This window comes from Zingiber officinale, chromosome 7A, assembly GCF_018446385.1.
Source record: "Zingiber officinale cultivar Zhangliang chromosome 7A, Zo_v1.1, whole genome shotgun sequence".
Lineage (NCBI taxonomy): Eukaryota > Viridiplantae > Streptophyta > Magnoliopsida > Zingiberales > Zingiberaceae > Zingiber > Zingiber officinale.
In genome coordinates, this window is record NC_055998.1 from 119,676,011 (window position 1) to 119,701,079 (window position 25,069).

At 39.1% G+C, this 25,069-nt stretch overlaps 2 protein-coding genes across 2 annotated transcripts; one reads left to right on the top strand and one right to left on the bottom strand.

Annotated features, from left to right (window-relative positions):
• Positions 1-7,328: 7,328 nt before the first annotated feature.
• LOC122002229 lies at positions 7,329-21,726 on the bottom strand. Its single transcript, XM_042557332.1, has 13 exons — positions 21,357-21,726; positions 19,487-19,622; positions 18,877-19,010; positions 13,307-13,508; positions 12,669-12,907; positions 12,458-12,569; positions 11,738-11,882; positions 11,473-11,615; positions 10,547-10,716; positions 9,670-9,975; positions 9,542-9,597; positions 9,193-9,407; positions 7,329-8,841 (listed from the first exon to the last, which is right to left on the bottom strand). Exons 1-13 carry the CDS (start codon positions 21,570-21,572, stop codon positions 7,667-7,669), a joined length of 3,249 nt encoding a protein of 1,082 aa, XP_042413266.1. The 5' UTR covers positions 21,573-21,726; the 3' UTR covers positions 7,329-7,666.
• Positions 21,727-23,115: 1,389 nt separating this feature from the next.
• LOC122002230 (high-affinity nitrate transporter 2.3-like) lies at positions 23,116-25,041 on the top strand. Its single transcript, XM_042557333.1, has 2 exons — positions 23,116-24,562; positions 24,657-25,041. Exons 1-2 carry the CDS (start codon positions 23,418-23,420, stop codon positions 24,913-24,915), a joined length of 1,404 nt encoding a protein of 467 aa, XP_042413267.1. The 5' UTR covers positions 23,116-23,417; the 3' UTR covers positions 24,916-25,041.
• The last annotated feature ends 28 nt before the right edge of the window (positions 25,042-25,069 follow it).

Consider the following 25,069-nt stretch of genomic DNA (forward strand, 5'->3'; position numbering starts at 1 on the left):
TTCAAACTAAAGAATTGGAGTTATTCTAGATATCTAATGGCTTCTCTTTGCTTTAGATCTAGTCCTATATTGACATCTCTCACAGTTAAAAGTCTATGAATTATTTAACAGAAGTTGAAAATGTTATTTTATTTGTGATGTTGTGCGAGTTATTTCTTCTGAAAAGTTTATTTTATAAGCTCACATGCAGTTCTTACCATGTCGCCTGAGTAGTTTTCTCCTACTCTCATCACAACTTCTCCATTTTCTATGTTAAGTTCATGTCGAGTTTGATAGTCTCTTTGAACTAAGACATCTATTATTCTAAGTATGTATTGTTGGGACCTTGATGCCGCTAGAGGGGGTGAATAGTTCATCACCGAAATCGTCGCTTTTTATGCTTGTTAGTGCACAGTAGAAATACAAAATAAAACTAACAAATAAAAAGCTAAACCTAAAGGCAATAACCAAGACAATCAAACCTCTAACACATTTATATAATGTGGTTTAGAGATCATGTACTCCTACTTCACGGCTGTTTGTAAGGTGGACGATTCCAATCTGTCGGTGGATGATTCCCCGAAAAACTTTCGGCTAACTTGAGTAGCTCCTTGTGGGTGGAGAAATCTCATCACAACTTGCACAAGACTACATTAGATTATTTGAGCACTTGAAGACTCTAATTAGGGTTAACTACCACTAATTTCGTCACCTTGCTCAAGCATCCCGAGCTCCACTAAATAGAGCTCGGATGGAAATATCCAAGTAAAATTTTCATCATTAGTCAACTGCTATACTTACCAGTTGATTAACTTTCATGGATTTCGAATGTTATAGGTCAACGGCTCGATACCAATTGACTGATGAAAATACTAGTCCACTGCTATAGTAACGCTATAGTAATGTTATAGTAACACTACAATAACACTATAATAGCTTGGAATTTTACTCATGCACTCGTCCTTACCTGCACAACCTAAACCTAGTCTTCTAGCCTCTTCCATCAACTTCGTGTCCCTTGGATGTCTCCCTATTCTTCATACCTTGCCTTCTAAAGCTTCCATCAGCCATGTCATTATTGTCGAGTCTTCCTTTGCCAAGAGGCCGCACCTCCAGGACTTCATTCATTGCCAAGTCACACTTGGACTTACATTTTCAAGGCTAGATGCTTGGGTTTACACCGCTAAGACTCACCCTTAGACTTTTCTCCTTTGCAAGATCACTTAGACTCTCCTTGTTGTACTTGTATCTTGCACACTCACAATGCATATCAAATACAATAATAAACCTAACTTAAACCTTTGTCCAAACATCAAAACCTAGGGTACCTAGATTGCTCCAATAATCTTTCCTTTTTTTAATGTTTGGCAATCCGTTTAAGTTAGAAAAACATATAATGCAATAAACATGCAATCTACACATGCGTAAGTTATGGAAACTAACCTTAGACTCCCCCTTAAACTAGGATTTCTTGGAAAGGTTTGTAGGTTTCCTACTTAAATCTAATACTTCTCCCCCTTTGCCAATCATAAAAAAGAGCTCCAATAATATCCTAATTATTAGACTCTTTGACCTCTAGTGACCATAAATATTATGTATTAATCCCCCATAAAATTACATACATGTATACTATCCTTTTGGTTAACTCCTAATGTTGAAAAATAATTTCAAACTGTATCACTCAATTGCCATAGGCCCCAGTCAATTGCCCTCATCAAAACGAGTTAAAAAATATTCTATGCTTGAAAAATTCTGTTACCGATCGATTGATACTTTATTTCAGCCTAAATTAGCATTTCTAACACACTTTAGAAATGCACCAAAAATTTTATAGACCTTTAAAACTTTCTTAAATTTTATGGAGAGGTATATATATATATATATATATGACACAAAATCTATAAATAGCTAAATGATTCAATTGAACTTTGACTTAAAGTCCTAGTTTTGACTTCCTCTTGATGTATCTGCCTATACTAAATCGCAATGCATCCCTAGCATTGGTTTATATGGTGTCTATATATCTAAAATCAATTTTCATGCAATATGAACCAAATTTCATATTTCCTTGCATGAAACACATCCAATTTGTGTCAATTCCCTAGGTTTGAGACTCAAGTCCATCTCCAAACCATTTTGACACATTTGATGACCCATCTTGAGTCCTAAGTATGGTCCATTTGAGATCCATTTACAATAAGTCCCAAAGACTCTTTGAGCTTCCCCTATAGGTGTTAATTTTAGCCACCTTCCTAGGTGACTCATTTACTATGACTAGGCCAATTCGGTGCACTTCGGGTGACACTTGGCCTACAAACCTTACCTTCTTAACTTTAGACACCTTGTCTTTGGTTAATTTCTTCTGGTCCTTAACGTTGACCACTCCATCCTTGCCATAATTATATGTCACCCTAGCATATTCCTTCTTATTGGCCTTGAATGACTCTCCCTTGACATTATCATTTGCATCCTAGCATATGATTTCTCCTTGGCCTCAGAGGAACCTAATTTGATATTTTGGGTCTTTAACTATCCAACCATATGTTAAGTCCTTTAGATTCAATAATTAACCTATCTATAACTTTCTCTAACCTATCAAGTTTTTCCCTTAAAGTTTGATTTTTCAATTCTAGGTTTTTAACCCTAGAATCAACATGTCCATCATGAACATTTCTAGACCTACCCTTTTTAGGCATGTGTCTTCCCTTTTGGGATTAATGCCTAGGTTTTCATCCACTTTCCTTCTCTTAGGCAAAGTGGTTTGGGTCTTATTAGATCTAACCTTAGCATATGATTTCCTAGGGTTATCTACCATGTTAATTCTATTCCTATCATTATACGTAAATCCATAATTATGCATGGGTATATAATTTTCATTTTTCCTAACAAGCATGTAGAAATTTGAATTTGGATTCAACTTTAAAATAGGGATTACCTTCTCTTTTACCTTTGGAGCTCCCCCTTGGCTTACGCTCCTATTCTTCTCCTATTTCTTCAAGTGCGTCAATTTCTTGAGCTCTCCTCTCCTTGGGCACTTAGTATGATAGTGAGCATACTCACCACACGTGAAGCATCTAATATGCTTCTTCTCCTTCTTCTTCCTATAACTCACATTAGTTTCTAAATTAATTTTAGTGAATTTAGAGTTTACCTCCTTTACCCTCTTGAGTGAAGGATACTTATTCTTGTAGTGCCCCATCTTACCACACTCAAAGCATTTCATATGCCTCTTCTCGCTCTTCTTGGTAGTTGAGGTCGAGAGTTGAGCTTCCAAGATTTCCTCATCCTTGGATTGCACTTCTTCTTCTTCCTTCGAAGATGTGGACGATTCCACATCCTCTCCCCTTGAAGATGTGAATGATACTTCCTCATCTTCCTTGTCCTCCTTGGATATTGAGTGCTCCTTAACGTCTGATTGGTCCTTCCCTTGGACCAATGAACCTTTCTCCTTGGGTTCCTCCATTCCTTGGAGTTGTGTAGGATCTTCATGGAGTGCAATCACCTTGCTCCAAAGCTCATATGCACACTTGTACTCACCTACATGCGACACAATATTAGAAGGTAATAGATTTAATATAATTCTAGTACCTCCTTATCCGTCTCTGATTGCTCCCTTTGCTCTTTGGTCCAATACCGAGGTCGGAGACGCTTCCCCTTCTTGTCCGTCGGACCTTCAAATGGAACTTCCAATGCGATCTAATGGTCTAAATCCATTTGGAACCAAATCTCCAACCGCTTCCTCTAATACTAGAAATCATCCTTCTCGTATAGACGTGAGATCCGAATATCCCATCCAAGAGGTCCTTTGGACTCCATCTTCCTCTAGCGCTTGCTCTCTCGGCGATTAGTTCGTAGAAGAGTGACCTACACTGATACTACTTATTGGGACCTTGATGTTGCTAGAGGGGGATGAATAGCTCATCACCTAAATCGTCGTTTCCTACACTTGTTAGTGCACAATGGAAATACAAAACAAAACAAATAAATAAAAGCTAAACATAGAGGCAATAACCAAGATAATCAAACCTCAAACACATTTATGTAATATGGTTCGGAGATCACTTACTCTTACTCCACGCCTGTCCGTAAGATGGACGATACCAATCCGTCGGTGGATGTTTCCTCGGAGAACTTTCAGCTAGCTCGCGTAGCTCCTTATGGGTAGAGAAACCTCATCACAACCACAAGACCATACTAGATCACTTGAGCACTTAGAGACTCTAATTAGGGTTAACTACCACTAGTTTTGTCACCTTGCTCAAGCATCTCGAGATCCATTAAATAGAGCTTGAATGGAAACATCCAAGCAATGTTTCCACCACCAGTCGACTGTCATACTTACCAATCAACTGACCTTCATGGATTTCAATGATTATAGACTAATGGCTCGACACCAGTCGATTGATGAAAATACCAGTCAACTGCTTGAGTAACGCTTCAGTAATGCTATAATAACGCTACAATAACTTAGAATTTTACCTTGAGTACAGTCTTTCATGCACTCGTCCTTGTTCACACAACCTAGACTTAGCCTTCTAGCCTCCTCCATCAGCCTCACGTCCCTTAGATGCCTCTCATCCTTCACGTCTTACCTTATGGAGCTTCCATCAACCTTGTCATTATTGTCGGGTTTTCCTTTGCTAAGAGATCGTGTCTCCATGACTTCATCCATTACCAAGTCACACTTGGACTTACTTACCAAGACTTCATGCTTGGACTTACACTACCAAGACTCATCCTTGGATTTTCCTCCTTTGCCAAGATCATACTTGGACTCTCCTTATTATATCTGTATCTTGCACACTCACAATACATATCAAATACAATAATAAACCTAACTTAAACCTTTACCCAAATATCAAAACCTAAGATATCCAGATTGCCCAACAGGTATCATACATTTGTGGGTCATTGCATTCTCTTATGTTAAAAAGAACATAATTTTTTCCAAAATAAGTAATTTCAAGTGGTCTTCATTTTCCTATAGTTCTAATGAATGGATTATTATTTGTATAAAGAGTTATTTTTGTTCTGGGATGATGACCTTGTCAATAATCCTTGGTTCCCATTGAACTTTTGAGATACCTAATTGCTAATGGGGGAGTTGTTACTAGCAGTCTTAGGGTTGATGTCGCAGTAGATTTTTCTAGGTTCATGAGTTTAACTTCTTCAAACTATTTTCTAGCAATAATATTTTGATCTTCATCAAAGTATAACTCTCAATTATGCTCTAGTTTTGTTGTTGCTTCTCAAATTATTCAAGTTCTATTAATTCTTCTAAAGTTATGTATATTGTCATTTCAGTAGGTATATATAGGTATTCGTCTAAGTTATAAAAAAATCCTCGTTGTAGTTCTTGTTGAAACATACAATTTATTTTATTTTGTTGATATACAAGTTGGTCGACTAATTGAAGATGTTGGTTACCTAGTTGTTGAAATGTTTGTTTTGAAAATTTTAAGGTTTCTTTTTCTATAATTATTTCAATATGCATGAAATTAAAGTTTGCTATTTCTTCACTTTCCTCTATTTATAAAGTAGAAGGTTTATAATCATTCAGCCTAACAGTCAGGTCGTCGGGCCGTCATGCCCGTCTTTATACATAATTGACTCTAGAGGTTGAAGAGTTTGGATTTGAGTTACGAGACTCATATTCCAATTTAGTCTTGCTAGATTTTCTGTTGATAACTCTTTTGACTTTAGGTAGTAAATACCTTTTATGTAAGAGTTTCAATGATATTATTGATATGCATCTTAAAACTATTATTTATTTGTTTCATAATTGTTCATAAGCTGAAATTTTAATATTGATGGTCTCTTTTTCCGTTTGCTCTGGCTCTTCCTCTCCAGAAAGCTAGATCTGCTTCCCAACTCACTAGATCTAATATCTTAAGATGTAACACAAATTAGAGCTTGGGCTGGCTTGCCGGCACGCCCCCTCTGACACTCAAGTCAGTCATCAATCAGAGAAGGAAGAAGAAGAAGAAGAAGAAGAAGACTAAAGAATAAGAAGATGAAGAGGAAATCTAATGGAAAGGAATTGCCTCCGATTGCGAGAAGAAGGGAACCAACTTATTCCTAACTTACCTCCTTCCACTCTTTATAGAACCTTCCAAAAGGGAATCTTCACATAGCCCATTAGCTATCTGCTTGAGGAATGATTAGAGGACCAGATTTGATAACCATCACCTGCTTCTCCATTCATCGATCATCACTTATTGTTAATTAGAAACTTTGGAGCCTCTGATGCTCAATGGAACTTGATAATATGATTCAGTGGAATGGATCAATTTCCATAATATAGTAATTTTATTTTATTATAGCTCATCATAACAGTGTGATACTGTAGCATATGAGAACATGAATGTTTGGGAGATTAATATAATTTTCAAAAATATTGTAGCATCACTATAGCTACTATAACAGTATTGTACTGTAGCATTTGACCACTTAGATTATTCGGAGAAAGAATAATTTCTAGAAACATTATAGCACACTGTAGCTTCATTATAACTACTGTAGCAGTGTTGTACCATTTGAGCACTTCTTGGATTGCTCGAGAAAAGAAGGGTTTCTAGAAACACGGTAGCACACCGTAGCATCATTGTAGCTAATGTAGAATTATTGTAGTAGCTGAGAACTCGGATTACTCGGGCATTTGGTTTTTGGAATTCTGTACCAATACACTATAGCAACGATGATACCATAGCATCCAAGAATGTAATTGCTCGGGAAAATATACCGATTTTATTGTTGCATGCGGGTACTATAGCAGTATTGGTACTATGTCGTTTTACTATAGAGGTCGTCTACTGTAGCAGTTGTTGCAGCTCCGGAGACTTTGGTTGCTTGGGTGAATTTGATCATATTGCTCTAGTGAACTGAGTTGCTTAGAGGATCCCCACCATGCATATTGATCGGAGTCACTTAACCCTATTGCTTGGCAGATGTTGGTCAGATATAAGGTTATATATATATATACACACACACGATTCGGTCCCCAACTACGATGTATCTATAGAGATTTTTCCTCTAACTAGGGTGCATAACCACAAGATATTGACTTTTGAATTGACCGTCACAAATACTTCTCAATTTACCCTAACGGTCAATAAAAACTTCCATGAGATAGATCGATCATCCCAGATTCAATGATTATCTAGTTCAATGCTGGCTTATAGTACATCTAAATCTTTGTAACTATCAAAAATATTTAGGAGATTTTTAAAATATTCTAATAAAATTATTTTATTTTTTAATAATATTCTTTAAATATTTTTAAATATTGAAGTCAGTTTACAATATACTCTTTTAGACTAAAACAATATAAAGAAAATTACAACATAAAGGACAAACAACATAAAGAAAATTACGATGCTTAAGGCTAAAACATGGGTGTGTTATCCCTCATGATCTAACAATCATAACAATGATGAGTGGTCTCTGAGATCTCTGATGATAAAACACATTTCATTTACATGTTAAAGAAGTGCAACAAGATCCTAAAAGTTACAATTGTCGACATGGCATATGATTCAAACCAGTAAATCTCCAGGTGCGATATGTTTAGCTTTGTGAGATAAAGCAATCACTTCTTTGGACTCTGCACCCACTTCAAATATCATGGTGGAATGAATCTCAAGCCATAACTGGAAGATACCAATGAATCAATCTACAGACTAACCAATCATTTGGATGAGAAAATTGCCTCCAAATCTTTGTACAGCTCTTTCGACTTCGACTTGAAGTCAGATGATGATGTCAAGGAAGAGCTTCCGCTTCTTTTTCCAGTCCAAAATCGAGTCAATTGGTATGTGCTACTTGAAGGATCATTAGGTGGTCCTGCTGCTTCTCTACTGAAACTAGCTCTAGCAAGTTCTCTCAGTTGTAACGGCCATGATCTTTCGCTTGTACCCGAAGCTCTTTGGGCTCGACCTCTTGGAGACATTGTACTTCCACTGTCCCCTTCCTCTTGGCTGGATGCTAGTTGCTCGGTCAGTTGTGTCATCCAGCTTGGAGGTAGAACAAGTAGAATAATTCCACCAATAGCCCTCTTTAGCCCTGAAGAGAATGTTCCCCCAGTCAGTCTCAGTCGAACAACTTGTCGATACAATGCGTGCCATTCGTTGATCAGTTGTGGAGTGAGCATGATTATAAACATAGACAGCATAAACAGTCCTATTCTCTTCTCATTGACATCGGAAAGTTCCTTCTCGCGTAGAACTAGACAAGCCGCAAACAAACCGACTTCACTAGCAACTGAGATGATCTCTGTAAACTGCACTTTCTTTTTGATGAATGGTTTCTTCGAGGCGAGGAAAAGGAGCTGGAAAGAGGTGATGGACAAAATGATCAAAGTGGGTGTCCTTGAAGGCCTACTTGATGAGTATGCACCAGCTAGAATTCCGAGAGAGACGCGTTTAACCAATTCCACAACTGTGTAGTAAATTCTGAGGATGCCGAAGAGCTTCTCAATAAAGGGGGCTTCTGAATCTTCATTTTCATCTTCAGACACAATGATTTGGTCATCGCGTTTAGCTTCATCCCCCCTCCTGCCTGAAATTTGTGTTAGCATGTATTTTGGTGGTCCTCGGAGATCCTCAAACAATGGACCAAATTTCATTCGATTAATCGAGTCTTGTTTATTCTTCCATGACCATAGACCTCTTTTCCCAGGACCCAGGATTACGCGAATGAGCTCCTGATACCAATGGAACTCCTGTCCCTCTTGATGGACTTCTTTGTACTGGAGAAGCTTGCCCATTGCGATACCGAGTGACAGGAACAAAATCAGGGAGATAAGGATAGACGTGGAGATGCCCAAGAGTATTATTCCAACAACTAGGCTTGCGATTGTTCTCCCTGTTTCAATGAAAAGAAGAAAGTCCAATAAGAAGTTATTGTCGAAGAGTTTGATTCAGCCTAGTTGTGCAAGGTTCCAAAAACAACTCTTAGAGACACCACGACCCAATGATGGAATAACCAAACAAATCTTTGGGTAGCATCCAAGAGATCAAGAGATCTTTTATGTTTCAAATTGAGTATGTTTCCGACATGGGTAAGGATCGAAGGTGGGGTTTTGGGAGGAAAGAGGCAAGATCAGATTTAAAATTTAACTAGAAATGCTAAATAAAAGTTCAGTCGAATTGGTAATTATTGAAAGCATGTCTACTGAAGAAGATACATCTTGATACTGATCCAGTTTGGAGTTACCTCTGATTATTGAAGCAGATGCCTGGCATATGCATGGCAATGCAAGCAATATCAAGGATATTTCAAATCTTGGGAACACAAGGGCTCCGAACTCCTTTTGCTTTTCCGAGATCTTCCTCTTCAACTTTAAAATGCCAAGAATTGTGACATGGAGCAAGATCAACCCGCCACCTAGAACAGCTAACCAGAACATGTTTCTAGCAAAGTACTCCCATCTATGGAAACAAAGCAGGGTTAGGATTATATATTCATTTGAATTGATTGAAGATGTGTTCAAATGACTACTAGTAATAGCTGAGAATGGAGGATTCTGTTAGGAAACACAGCATTTCTCTCGTGATTGACCTACCTATCTGAGTTTCGTGAAATCATAATGAATTCAGCTTCAGGTTTCATGTTTTGATTCTGCATATTGCAAGTGAGAATCAATCCTCTGAGAATACAATGGTTGCTATATTCCAAAAATAAAAATCTAACCTCAAGAAATGAGAAATATTCACCAGCAGTAAGTGGCTTCCCGGGTGTCAAAGGGTCCATCTCCGGTATCAGGGGTGACACTGATGGGGATCTAAAAGTTTCCAACATCCTTCTTTCCCGTACTCCGGAATAAGTTCCAAACGCAAATGTTGGGTCTTCAAAAAGTGAATTGGAGCCTGTTTCCCATGGAAGACTCATGTATGGTATACTCCACTCTATACCGATAGAAAATTCATAATACTCTATGGGCATGCCTATTACCAGCCATCTTGATAAGGCAAAGACCTGGATATGGCACAAAATTCTCTGTAGAAAGTGAAATATAGACAATCATCATCCTGTAAAATGTCAATAACATATATATTTCTTCTTTTGCAAAACAGAAGACAGAGTGTCTACCGGGCAATTAATGAACAAAAAATGTTTATAAGCACTGAGAAGAAAAAGACTAATACAGCTCCCGAACAAAAGAACAATAAAGTAGCAAATGGAATATCATATTTGACCCGTGAATCTATCATGAAGATAGCCTATTTCTCACATTCTAATAGCAATTACCTCTTTTTATTATGTTTGCCAAAAGTGAGTTCCATGAGCAAGAGAGTGCTTCCCAAACTTATCAAGAAAATGTAAGAATAATATTGTATACATGTTAATTACTCTCCCAGGGAACAGAATGAGCTGATCGATTCACTTCATAAAAAAAGCTATTTGTTCATTAGAGTTTTAAGGCAATAAAACAGGTACTGATATGAGCACAAAAAGACGTAGAAAGTCAAGGATTGTAGTGTATGTAACTTAGTGTATTACATCAAAGAAAGCAAAAAGAAACTGAAAGCATGTAAATTTGTAGTTTCAGTGATTTTCAATACTGTACCATAAGATTTCTTGAGGGTTCAGAAACAAGATATGATTTCTGTCTAGAAATTGCCCCAGAAGATATCAAACTTGAAGTAGATACCGTAAGCAGTGATGCAAACATTGATGTCAATGCTACCGCAATTGTAGCAACTATGGAAACCAATGATGATATTGTGGGCATGGAATCTGCCATGTAAAGAAATTAAGATACTTTAAAAAAAAATGTCATGCGATCACATTCATAGTTAAATGTTCAGCAAGGTAAGAATTGAAGTATGATATCAGAAAGGTACATAACTAAGAAATTGCTTAGAATTTTACTTTTGTAGCTTGTAAAACAAGAAGTAGGTGAGGTCAAACTTATTGGAGCTTCAATGAAATTAGTAACTTTACAAATATTAACCTTATATAGTTTTTACTGATATGCTATTACAGTCCACGTTCCTAATAGTGTCATGTCATTTGATATGAGTAATCATTATCAAATGATACAAGCTGTTACAAAATATGTTTCTTTAATGATGTAAAATCAGTTAATATTCTTAAGAGAAACTGTATGATGTAAAGGTAGTTAACTAGTTATGTTCCTTAGAGATTAATTATTTCTGTAAAAAATCCTATTTGTGTCAACTTTGTCCAATCATATTCTTGTTGAGTATTTGAGCCTATCTCATGTTAACTGAGTGTGTCCATTATTTGTCATCTCAAATATGCAGGCACTTGGTTCCTTCAAGAATCTCCTGGTAACATACAATATACATTATAAGTACAAATGGTAGGAGATTTATTTACTATTTCTTCCAAGATTTTGGGTAACATCCAAAGAATGATAGATTTACCTATCATCTATTGCAGTTTAGGAAGGAGGCACAATAAGTGAAGTCGTATGCAATTCAGATTGATAGAATAAGACAAATTTCGATAGACAAAGACAAGACTTACAATGTTTCACTTGTAGAATGTTAGATTGTAGGTTCTTGTTTCCAGCTATATCTACAGTTGTGTTCTCTGGAACTTCCACAGACACAATGCTATCCTCAGCATGTATTTCAATTATGTACATGCTCTTTGTTATTTCATGGAAGCTAAACACATGACAAAGGAAATTTGTCAGTAGTTAAGTTAATGAACAATTGTATAATTTAAATCAGAGGATGATAGGTTAAAAAACTACATGACATGAACTCACTAGAAGTGAAAACTCTACCTCCGCACACGTCCTCCAGAAATCATTAAAGATGATGAGTTGAACTCAAAGACAGCCTTCATGAACCTTATCAGCACTGGTATTTTATGTCGTCTATTCCTCATGTTGGAAGTTGTGCTCAACTTCACAGAAGGCCTTTGATCATCTTTTTTTTAAGGATCAAAAATAAATGTATAAGAAAAATGCAGTCAATATGAAATGAATTTTCAAATTTCTCGAAGAAAAACTTCAAAAAAATCATTGAGAAACGATAATAACTTGAGATTGTTTGAAACTTCTATTACAAACAGGATTTCAGTCCGATAAGGAACTAAGCAGTTTAAAGTTAGGTGCTTATTCAGTGGAACTCATGTATCATGAAAATGGAAGACTAAGTGGACCAAGCAGGCCATAAGTTGAATTATGTAGACAAGGTGTCTGTGGTTTTTCCAAGGATTAATGATTGTCTCATCTTTTTCCTATAATTAATCCGGAAGATTAAGCCATACAAACTATAATTTAGGATTGAAATATCACCAATCAAAACATTTCTGAACATGGACATTCAGATGCTTGAACTATATTTAAGTTGCTGACAAATTCAGGGATGTCATTCTGGTCCTTGTAGACCTATTGACCTAAATTTTAACCTCCTAGAATTGTAGATTATATGTTATCCAGGGTGGATTATCGTAGCTGAAAGATTTGATATATAAATGCTCCTTCGAGAAGAGAGAATACCATAAAGGAAAGTGATTGGATCTGATGGAGAAACTGGAGTCCCTTGCCTACTGATTATTTTGCTTGTATCACAAAGTACAGTAATAACAGCCATACTTGGGATATTTTGTGCCTAGAAGAAACAAACATGTGAATTTAATTTCAGTGAAACAAACACCGGGTACATTGTACATGATAACAAAAGGAATGGTGTGTGTTCAAAATTCCTTACTATGTAGCCAAAGCGGCGATTTCCATGTGTACTCCTATTTGTAGGAACAAGTAAACCATTACTTGTATGAAGAATACCTAGAAGTTCTTCTGATGAATTAAGAACTGGTTCTGAGAAAGATAGATAAACTCTCAAGTCCTTCGCAATGTTTGTAGCCTCTGCTGTTCTAATCTCGCCCTTAAGTTGAAGTATCTTCTTTGGAATGCCAGTTTCCAAGCTCATGAGCACACTCCTTCTATCTGTAAATTTAAAAATGATTTAGTGTATGCGCTCTAATGCGATTGGCTTCAATATGAAGAACCAAGCAGTCTAGATGGTGCATATGCAGTCCATGTCGACAAACCAAACCAAGTAAAATCCTCAGTTACACTTATCCTAGTCCCTTCTCAAATAGTGAGGTTTGTTAAATATATTTTTTCCTACAGTTAAAATTAACTCTTGTGATTGTGAAATGGTTAAATAAGTTTAATAAGGCAAGATTTGTGGTATGACGATTTATAAGGGTTAATTTAAACACTTGTTTAGTGCATGTTCAATTGTATACCTTCTATATTGTTGTCTTATATGTATTGTTACACGTGATTTTCAATAAAATTCTCTAAGAATGAAAGCACAATCAGATGAAGTAGGCAACGTACCAAAATGAACAATGAAACTTGAATTTGATGTTCGTTTGAACGTGTTCCCTGAAACATCCTTGCAAAAGCCCCTATCCATTACTAGTACCAAGCGACCATACTGAACATCAGCTGATATAGCCACCACAAGGGCATATTCTTGTTCAGGGAGAATAACCGTAAGGGTAGATGGTATCACATATCCAGCTCCATAAACAAGAAGCTATAAGAAAGTAGAAAATCTATTTAAGAAGGAAGAAACAAGGGAGGAAAACAAAGAAATGAAAACATAAATGGGAAAATCGTAAAGCTTAATACTCATGGAATGATATAGGAAGAAATATTTTAAATTAAGAACATTGGGTAAGCATTGACTAAAAATTATGCACATGCAAGTCAGATAAGATGTTGTTTGGTGAAACAAACATTGTGAATAAACAGGAGAAAGGGGAAGGGATTCTCAATCATGTGTGAGAACACAAACTGCTTATAATGGATATAAAAGGGAGAACCATGTTGGAGCAACCAATGTGACCCTAAGTTTTGACTTTCGGGCAAATATTTAAGTTAAGTTATTGTTGTATTTGATATGCGCTTGTGAGTATGCAGGTACAAAGGCAAAGTCCAAGTGTGATCTTGGCAAAGAAAAGCCCAAGTGTGATCTTGGTAAAGAAGAAGTCCAAGTGGGAGTCTTGGTGGTGTAAGTCCAAGTGTGACTTGACAAAGATGAAATCCCGGAGAGAGGAGTTCTTGGCAAGGTTGAAGTCCTAGAAGTGAGGAGCATCTTGGCAATAAAAGACCCAACAACAAGGACAAGACCGAAGGAAACTCTTGAAGGCAAAGCGCGAAGGATGGGGAAGAATATGAGGGACGCAAGGCTGATGGAGGAGACTAGAAAGCAAGGTCAAGTTGTGTGGGCGAGGACGAGTGTTGAGTGCTTGTACTCGGGTAAAAACCCTAATGTTAGGGTTTACTAGTGACTGGTATATGTCCCAATCAACTAGTGGGTGTGAAACAACAAGTGTGAGTTTCTGTTTGCTCAGTCTATGGTAACCAGTCGATTGGTATGTTCATCAATCAACTAGTCCCAGTCAACTGGGAGAGAATAAAATATTTCTGTTCTTTCACCCGAAGTGGACCAGTCAACTGGTCATGACACTAGTTGACTGGTATCGAGTCGTTAGGGTGTAATGATTGATTTTCCACATAGGCCAGTCGACTGGTGACTTTAGCAGTCGACTGGTAGCGAGAAAATAGCTTGAATGTTTTCCCCCAAGCTCTATATAATAGACCTTGGGATGGCTGGTTTGGGTGACGAAATTAGAAGAGGTTAACCCCTAATTAGAGTCTCCAAGTTCTCGTGATCCAAGTGCTCTTGATCGAGGTTGCGGTGAGGTTTCTCCACTGACAAGGAGGCTTGAGCTAGCCGGAGTTCCGGGGACTAATTCATCGACGGATAGAGATCGTTCATCTTACGGATATGCCGTAGAGTAGGAGCTTTATCTCCGAACCACATTAAACGAACGTGTTAGGGCTTGTTTGTTTTCTTCTTGTCTTTATTGTTTTTGGGTTACCTTTCTACTTGTTGTTTTGTATTCCGCTGTGCTAACGAGTGTAGAAAAGCGAACGAAGTGGGTGACCGTCTATTTACCCCCTCTAGTTGGTGTCAAAGGTCCCAACAATTATTATCAGCGCAAGGAGCGCTCTTGAGGGCTAACTGCCTATAGGAGCATGTGCTAGAGGAAGAAGATGGAGGCGAAAGGACCATTAGGATGAGATATCTGAATCCCACCTCCATACAATCGAGAAGATTTCGAGTATTGGAGAAAGCGTTTGGAGACTTGGTTCCAAATGGATTGGGACCATTGGACCACATTGGAAGTTCCTTTCGAAGCTCCAATGTACAAGAAGGGGAAGCGCCTCTAGTCACGGAATTGGACCGAGAAGTAAAGGCTACAATCGGAGGCGGACAAGAAGGTAATTAGAATTGTATTGAATTTATTACCTTCTAATATTATGTCGCGTGTAGGTGAGTACAAGTGTGCTCATGAGTCATGGAGCAAAGTGATTGCTCTTCATGAAGATCCTACACAAGCACAAGAAGTGGAGGAGCCCAAGGAGAAGGGCCCATTGGTCCAAGAGGAGGAGAAGGACCAATCGGATGTGGAGACAAGCTCAACATTCAAATAGGAAGATGTGGAACAATTCACATCTTTAAGTGAGGAAGAAGAGTCCAAGACAAGTGAGGAAGAAGTCTTAGAAATTTAAACCTCAACCTCATCTACTGGGAAGAGTGGGAAGAACCACATCAAGTGCTTTGAGTGTGGAAAAATAGGATACTACAAGAGTAGGTGTACTATAAGGTAAAGTAGGTAAATCCTAAACCCGCTAGAGTTCATTTAAAATCTAATGTGGATTGTAGGAAGGATGGTGCCAAGAAGAAAAGGTGACACATCATTTGCTTCACGTGTGGTGAAAGGGGACATTACCACACAAAGTACCCAAGGAAGGAAGCGCTTATGAAGATGGAGCGATTGAAGCAATGGAGGAGAATGAAGCCATGTGGATGCTCGTGTCAAGGGGGAGCTCCAATGGTAGGTAGGAAGGTAATTCCTAACTTGATCTTTAATTCTAATATTAATTCAAATTTTAGGGACATGCATGCTAGAGATAACAATGTAGGTTATTTACCCATGCATAATTATGGATTCAAGTATAATGATAGGAATAAGGTTAACAAGGTGGATAACTATAGGAAATCGTACTCTAAGGTTTGACCTAACAAAAAACCATCCACTAAGCCTAAGGAGAGGAAGGTGGTGGAAAACCTAGGTGATAATTCCAACAAGGGGAGACACATGCCTAGGAAGGGTAGGTCTAAGATTGTCCATGGTGGACAAGTTAATTCTAGGATTAGAAACCTAGAAGTGGAGAATCAAGCTTTAAGGGGAAAGTTTGATAGGCTTGAGAGATTCAATATTGGATCTAAGGGATTAGGTATGACGGTGGGTAGTCAAAGCCAAATGGTGATAGATCCGTTTGGGATATCGGTCTTCATCAAACAAGGGTAAGGGGAAGTTACCCATGGAGCACTTTAGCGGGTATGTCATAGTAGATTTCCCTAAGGACAAAATAAGATCACATGCAATGATTGCAAGTGTAAATGACAAGGGAGAATCCTCTAAGGCTAGAGAAGAGTCATATGCTAGGGTGGCATATGACTGTAACAAGAAGAGGTCAAGAAATGGTAAGGGAAAGCCATTTAAGGACAATGAGAGATCAACCAAAGACAAGGAAAAGTCTAAGGTTGAGAAGAAGAAGAAGGTCAAATGGGTTGACAAATCATCACCCGAGGTGCACCATTGTGGCCTCGTATTTTTAGATAAGTCACCTAGGGAGATGGTTAATGTTAAGAGCTCTAGGGGGAGCTCAAAGAGTCATGTTGGGGCCCATGGTCAATGGATCTCAAGTGGACTTTGCTTGGAATTTTAGATGGGTCATGGAATGTGTCAAAGGGGTTAGAGATGGACTAGTGTCTCTAATCTAGTTGGTTAGCACATTTGGGATGTGATTCATGCATGAAAATATAAAATGAGATTCCTATTGCATGGAAATTGGTTTTAGATATATAAATGTCATATAAACTAATGCTAGGAATGCATTATAATTTAGTATGGGCAGATACATCAAGAGAAAGCCAAAACTAGGACTTTAGGTCAAGATACAATTGAAGCATTTAGATAGTTTTGGGTTTTATGTCAATCTTAGGATCCGTGATAAATATATTTTTAAATATACTTTTTCCAAGTAGACAATAGTAAAACAGACATCTCCACAAAATTTGAAAATTTGTAAAGGTCTATGGAAATGCATTTTGGAATGAAATTTATACCAATCAACTACTATCAAAGACCAATCGACTGGTAATCATCGAACACAGAATGGTTCTGTGAGGTTATTTTGATGAGAGCAGTCGTCTGGGGCATAGGGAAGTCAATTGATACAGTCTGAAACGGTTTTCAACATTAGGAAATGACCAAAATGATGGTATACATGTATATAATATTATGGGGGATTAATACATAATAATTGTGGTCATTAGAGTTTAAAAAGTCAAATAATTGGACTATTATTAGAGCTCTTTTTATGTATGGCAAAGGGGGAGAAGTTTAGGTTTAAGTGGGAAACCTAAATATCTTTACAATAAATCCTAGCTTAAGGGAAGGTTAGGTGAAGGGGGAGCCTAAGATTAGGTTCCATGATATATGCATGAGTAGATTGCATATTTATTTGCATGTTATTGCATTATATGTTTCCGTAACTTAAACGGATTACCAAACATCAAAAAAGGGGAGATTATTGGAGTAATCAGTGTGACCCTAGGCTTTGATGTTTGGGCAAAGGTTCAAGTTAGGTTATTGTTGTATTTAATATGCGCTTATGAATGTGCAAGTGCAAAGGCAAAGTCTAAGTGTAACTTGGCAAAGGAAAGTCCAAGTGTGATCTTGGTAAAGAAGAAGTCCAAGTGGGAGTCTTGGTGGTGTAAGTTCAAATGTGTAGTCTTGGCAACATAAGTCCAAGTGTGACTTGGCAAAGATGAAATCCCGGAGCGAGGAGTTCTTGGCAAGGCTGAAGTCCTAGAGGTGAGGAGCATCTTGGCAATGAAAAACCCACAAGACAGAATGAAACTCTTGAAGGCAAAGCGTGAAGGATGAGGAAGCATCTGAGGGACGCAAGGTTGATGGAGGAGGCTAGAAGGCAAGGTCAAGTTGTGCGAGCGAAGACGAGTGTTGAGTGATTGTACTCGGGATAAAAACCCTAATGTTAGGGTTTACCAGTCGACTGGTATATGTCCTAGTCGACTGGTGGTTGTGAAATAACAAGTGTGAGCTTCTGTTTGCTCAGCCTAGGGTCGACTAGTATGTTCATCTGTCGACTGGTCCAGTCGACTGTCAGTACCAGTCGAGAATAGAATGTTTCTGTTCTCTCAATCGAAGTGGACCAGTTGACTAGTCCTGACACCAATCGACTGGTATCGAGTCATTAGGGTGTGACGATTGATTTTCCACATAGGCCAGTCGACTGGTGACTTTAACAGTCGACTGGTAGTGAGAAAATAGCTTGGATATTTTTCCCCAAGCTCTATATACTGGAGCTTGGGATGACTGACTTGGGTGACGAAATTAGAGGTGGTTAACCCCTAATTAGAGTCTCCAAGCTCTCATGATCCAAGTGCTCTTAATCGAGGTTGCGGTGAAGTTTCTCCACCAATAAGGAGTCTTGAGCTAGCCGGAATTTCGGGGACTAATCCACCGACGGATAGGGATCGTTACCTTATGGACACACCGTAGAGTATGAGCTTTATCTCCGAATCACGTTAAACGAGCGTGTTAGTATTTGTTTGTTTTCTTTGTGTCTTTATTTTATTCTAGGATTAGCTTTCTACTTGTTTTGTATTCCGCTGTGCTAACGAGTGTAGGAAAGCGAACAAAGTGGGTGGCCGTCTATTCACCCCCCTCTAGCTGGTGTCAAAGGTCCCAACAAAACATTCTGGCAGTCAAGCAAAAGAATTAAGTTTTCTGCATACTCACACTGCAATAGCTAGGGGTGCATCTAAATCCACCTCCACCAGTGCATGGTTCACTGAAAGAAACATTTACAGACATATTTAGAGCATTTGTGAAAGATGATGCAGCCGAAAGGTGGGCAGTAGGGGAAATCGTATCTGCAGTGAAAGGACAACACAGTTAGGATTAACAAGGCATTTGGTTTCGAAAGCAGAACATGGTCAAGCATAAACAATCACAAATATTTCTAGAGCTTAATTAAGTTGAAGATACAACCCTGTGAATGGTTGTCAAGTAGATAATTTTCTGTAGTACCTTGTTGTCATGAGAGTTAATAACCTAATCCGTATTCGTATCATTTTGAGGTATTTTTTCATAATATATTGGACTAGTAGCCCATATGCCAAAAGCTAACAAGTTTTGGTTTATCCATAATGCTCTTAGACAATACCAAGGAAAATTAGAACTCTATATTGACACCTATTATATAAAATAGTGATGCTAGTAGCATGTCATACTAAGATCTCAAATCAAAAGTGCAAGGCAAAGATAATATAGAAACAACAAAATCATACCATGTTAAAATTAGCAAAATGTTTCAAGACAACAAAGAAAGCAAGGGAAGTTTCTTAACCAACAGTCCAGTAATAGCTAGCACAGCGAACTCTTCGAGAAGCACTGACGCAGACCTCAAACATATGATTTCCATCAAGCAGGCCTGAGTATGAAACTTTTTTCGACTTACAGGAAGATGAAGTGTAGTTATCCAACTGCTCAAACAAACAGATTAAGAAACAAGTATCAATGGAATATGTAACTTCTTTTAAAGATTGCTTGTCATACTTCAATGAGTTGTATTTGAGCTCACTATTTGTAAATTAAAATACAGAAATGATAAATTTGGTGTAAGCATGATGTGGTCTTATGGTATGAAAATGTGAACATTATTATCATGTTATTCGCTGCAGAAAATCTGATAAAAAAGTTATGTACTTATCTCATAAAGCAAGCTACTGGATACTTTAGAATTTCCATTGTGCATTCATGAGACAAAAAGATATTGCAATAATAAAATTTGGATTTTGATGAAAAGAAGAATCACAACCCAAAAATGAAGTCAATTTTTAATGGGCTCAAATTAAACTGATGCCCCTACTTCTGTAAATCATTAAGATTTTTTTTGAGGTTTTTTACTAAACTTATTGGGCATTATGATTAATCAAATATCAACATCATCACTAGGTTTTGTTTCTTAAACCATGGATTCAATTCTAGTATTGTGCCAAGCAGCATAGTCGAAATGCAGCATTATTATTTCTACATTTTTTTTATCAATATCCAAGATACCTAAACCCTTACCTACAATGATTTTATGTCCATCCATATTAACTATCCTATCAATTTTTTCCTCATTCTTGAGACTACATTTCATATATTTAGTTTTTCTTCTACTTAAACAATTTTAGCTTTTAAAGCTTTTCTCCGCATTCTCTTGCATACAACTTTTGCTTTGGAGTTAAATGGATTATTTAGAGAGAAAAAACATGATTTTGATTTTAGCTCAACTCTAATCATAAAATTGAACTCAATATTTGTAGACTAAAAAGAGCAATATGTGCAATTAATTTCTCTAACATCACCAATGATGTATGATTATATCTAGGAGCATGCATAACTATCTACCAATCAGTTCATAATACTGGAACATCTCCATTCACAATCTTTGATTTCCTTAAAAAAACCTTTGAAAATTTATTTCGGGTGCATGACCTCAATGTCAAACTTACATCCTCTTGATCAGAAATCCAAATGTTGACAATGTATAGCAACATCCAAGTGCTGAACAAATCAACATTCAGGAATTATAAGGAACTGCATGCATAGAAGTCACATTTCTTTTTGGAAATAGGAAAGAAATAATGACCTATCAATTCAAGGAACACAAAATTGAACTCAATATTGACACCGTGAAGAAACAATAGTTTGCAGTCTGTTGTGAAGATAATAATCCTAAAACATTCCTATCCCCCAAACCCTGTGTTTTCTTTTAGACAACCTTTAAGTATCTACATTGAAGTAGAGACACATCTTCATCAATGAAAAATGCATCCTTCTCGATACAAGGAAACTATATTGTCTATGATATAGCACAAACTCCTTCTGATCAAACCCAGCATCTAAGGACTAGGAGCAAAGAGATAGAGCTAATGTGACTGTAATTTCAATCTAGCAACTAGCAAGCATTTTCTTAAATTGTTCTCCAAAATAAGAACAAAAAATCTATTACAAATTGTCAGCATTTCAACCATTTGTTGTTAAGACCGTATTTGGCCCTTCATTTGCTGATACAAGTAGTTCGAGATGTTTTCAAGTGGATACACAAACAAATAATCTAAAATTAAGCACTAAAATAGTAAAAGAAACAGCTAATTTACAGACCTGGAGTTAAATTTATACCTTGCAGTTCATAAATAATTTACAGATTCATGGAGTTAAGTCAATACCTTGCAGACAAAACTGCAGTTGGAACCGCATGACTCACCACCATCACTCCCCTCCCTCGCCTCGAACTGAAATGCAGCCTCGGGCGACGGGGAGAACGCCGGCGGAGCCTTCAAGAAGCTCACCTGAGACAGCACCTCGGGGAGCAGAGAGGCGGCGGCCATCCAGGTAAGCAGGGGAGGCAACCACAGAGACAAAGCTCCCCTGTTCCACCCCATCTCCGCAACAATGGGCACCTCCCTCTCTCCCCCCGGCACTTCTTTCTCCGGACGTGGCGGAGCCTTGATGCGAGCGAGAGAAGAGCAAAGAAGGACGGAGGGAACAGTAGTGTGGTGGGCCTACTCCTCTGTCTCTCACTGCAACTGCAATTAATTCATTGAATTTGATTCCCCTCTCTCACCCTACTTAAACCCTCTGCGGTGAACGGAGGGGTGACTGATTTATTACCACAAGGTATGACATTAATTTCTTACCCATTCCCTACTCACTTGAACGGTTAATTATAAATTAATCTTATAATTTATCATCCTTCTTATAATTTAAAAATAAATCTCCCTTATATATTAATCACTATTCTAAAAATTAATAATCGTCCATAATTTACTTTCTCTGTATTACATCTGAGATAAATTGACGGCGAGCTGGAACAAATATATTTATCTTTTATCATCAAAAATAGACTATAAAAATATTTTAAAATAAATATAATTACTTTTTTACTCCAAAAGATAAATGATGAGTGAGGCATCAAGCATGCAGTAGAGTGAGATGGGAGTGGTTGCATCAAACGCGGAGAGTAATAATGCATTCAAAATTGGTCTCACGTGGAGTCATGCACCATCAACTGTGTGAGGGACACTCTGACAAACCTTTCTTCCTCGACCTTTTCTGCCAACATTTTGTAGATTATTTATTCAGAAACACAAATTAGCTTCGGAGTTCCAGTTCGTTGTAGCTCAGATTTGATCTGCAACTTTTTTCTTGACATTGATCGTTCAAGTATTTGAATCTCATCATAGTTCTTTGAACAAGGCTAAAAGATCATCATGAGTCCAAATTCCTGATAGATCAGCCCGGTTTGGTGCTTTAGATCATGAAACCTTTGCTCGCTTGAATGCCAGATGCGACAATTTCAATTGGGTCCGGTTTGGGGTCTGATCTTGACAAAGACGGGACAAATTGCCTGTCCCTAATTATTGATTGATCAACCCAATTGGACCAATTTGAATCACAATGATTGATCTCTTTAATTTCCATCTTATTTATTTTTCTATTTAGCATGGTATAATTTGAAATGGTATATAGTTTAGAGACTTAATTTTAAAAATATTTTCAAGGTTTATTAACTTTTTAAAACGGCTTAAAATTTATTAATATCGAATTTGCTAACAATTCTATTATTAAAATATTATGTCGTTGTGATTTGAAGGAAAATTTACTATAATTTTAAAAGTTTTTTAATTACAAAGATACTTTGAGATTCCTTCAATTACGCATGTATTTTATACTTGAAATAGAAAGTACTGAAAAAAAAACCTTTAGATTTTGGACCAAATAGAATCTTATCGAATAAATTATATTTTCTTACATATGGGATGTGATATAATAGTAAAATATTTTAAAAAATAATTAATTAATCAGAATTAATCGAACATCTGAATTATTAAAAAAACTGATTTTTCTTTGAGTGGTCGAAAAAATTAACTGAATTTTCTGCTGCGGAAACAAATCAACGGCGGCGAAGCTGCACCTCAGAATTCTCCACGTCAGCAGCTGTCACACCCCCCTTCGCTTTCGTCCGCCACCCTCTTTCTCTTTGAGGCCACGAGATCGTCTCCAAAGGCCAAAAGCCTCGAGAGGTCGGGCTGCGACGCCACGCCTCGTCGTTCCTCTTCTGCTTCTTCTTCTTCTTCCATGGAACCACAACGTCGCCATTCCAGTGAATCATTCACAGTGACACCGTCGCCCATTTATACACACTCGATCCGTCTCTCCCCTGCACCACCATCCTCTACCTCCCAGCGACGACAGCCACAGCGACGACAGCCACAGCGACGAGAGCCATGCAAGAAGACAGCGAGGCCTCTTCTGAGTGCGAGCTTCCGGTGGACGAGGAGCACCGGGCTACAGAGCTCTGCTTGCTCTCGGCGGCGGGCCCCCACATGCGCGCCTTCCACCTTGCCTGGTTCTCCCTCTTCGCCTGTTTCTTCTCTGCCTTCGCCGCGCCGCCGCTGCTCCCCGTACTCCGTCTCCACCTCGGCCTTTCCTCCTTAGACGTCGCCCACGCCGGCGTGGTGTCCGTAACCGGCACCATCTTCGCGCGGTTCGCCATGGGATCGGCCTGCGACCTCCTCGGCCCCCGCGTCGCCTCCGTCGCCCTTGCGCTCCTCACTGCCCCTGCCATTTATGCCTTCGCCGCTTTCTCCTCCTCTCCCTCCGCTTTCCTCCTCCTCCGCTTCGTGGGCGGTCTGTCCCTCGCCAACTTTGTCGCTAATCAGTACTGGATGAGCTCTATGTTCGCGTCGCGCGTCGTCGGCCGAGCCAACGGCATCTCGGCGGGCTGGGCAAACGCCGGGAGCGGCGCCGCCCAGTTCCTCATGCCGCTTGCCTACGCCGCCCTCCTCCGCCTCAGTGGCAGCCCTTCCTTCGCCTGGCGCGCCGCCTTCCTCATCCCCGCCACGCTGCAAGTTATCGCCGCGCTCGCGGTTCTGGTGTTCGGCCAGGACCTGCCGGACGGCAATATCGCCTCGGTCCGAAAGCAAGAGCTCAAGCTGAATAACCAGAGGCCGTCGATCTGGGTGGTGCTGCGGGAGGGACTCGGCAACTACCGTGGCTGGGTGTTGGCGCTGACCTACGGTTACTGCTACGGGGTCGAGCTGGCGATGGAGAACGTGGTGGCGGAGTACTTCTACGGCCGATTCGGGCTGGAGTTGCAAACAGCAGGGATGGTGGCGGCGTGCTTCGGGATGGCCAACGTCATCTCGCGGCCGGCAGGAGGCGTTCTCTCCGACGAGCTGGGTAGCCGCTTCGGCATGCGAGGGCGACTCTGGGGGCTTTGGGCGGTGCAGACGACCGGAGGTCTCTTCTGCGTGCTGCTGGGGAGGATGAAGTCTCTCCCCGCCGCCGGCGCCGTCATGTGCGGGTTCGCCTTCTTCGCGCAGGCCGCCTCCGGCCTCACCTTCGGCGTCGTGCCCTTCGTCTCCAAGAGGTACAACTACTCCAATCCAATTCCACGAATCACTGCAAAGATTCGATTTTGGCGCCTAATTGAACATCAAAATCTGATCTTTCCGCGATGACAGGTCTCTGGGAGTGATCGCCGGGATGACAGGAAGCGGAGGAGCATTAGGGGCAGTGGTAACTCAGCTGTTGTTCTTCTCAGGCAATAAATATTCTAAAGAAACGGGCATCTCGCTGATGGGCGTGATGATCCTCGCTTGCACTCTGCCAATAGCCTCCATCTATTTCCCCGAATGGGGAGGCATGTTTTGTGGGCCATCCAAGTCCGCCCCTTTCTCGGAAGACATGGATGCAGGTGGAGAATATCACCTGCTCAAGTGACATCACATCGATACAATAATTGAACGTTGCATCTGTGCCATATATTGCTGTGTCTTCTTCCAGGTCCATTTGTTCGTTTGATGTACATTCTTGTAATTCTAAATATTACGTTTCATCTCTCCTGCATCTTCATTAAAGAACAAGCAACAACTGT

What these genes read in the sequence shown, in the direction of transcription:
- LOC122002229 (XM_042557332.1), bottom strand. Translation starts at nt 21,572, where the DNA reads ATGGGGTGGAACAGGGGAGCTTTGTCTCTGTGGTTGCCTCCCCTGCTT. An exon ending in GCACCCCTAGCTATTGCAGT is followed by an intron (nt 13,509 to 18,876) that starts GTGAGTATGCAG and finishes ACTTTCTTATAG; the next exon opens with CTTCTTGTTTATGGAGCTGG. An exon ending in ATCGCCGCTTTGGCTACATA is followed by an intron (nt 12,570 to 12,668) that starts GTAAGGAATTTT and finishes TGTTTCTTCTAG; the next exon opens with GCACAAAATATCCCAAGTAT.
- LOC122002230 (XM_042557333.1), top strand. Translation starts at nt 23,418, where the DNA reads ATGCAAGAAGACAGCGAGGCCTCTTCTGAGTGCGAGCTTCCGGTGGAC. An exon ending in GTGCCCTTCGTCTCCAAGAG is followed by an intron (nt 24,563 to 24,656) that starts GTACAACTACTC and finishes CCGCGATGACAG; the next exon opens with GTCTCTGGGAGTGATCGCCG.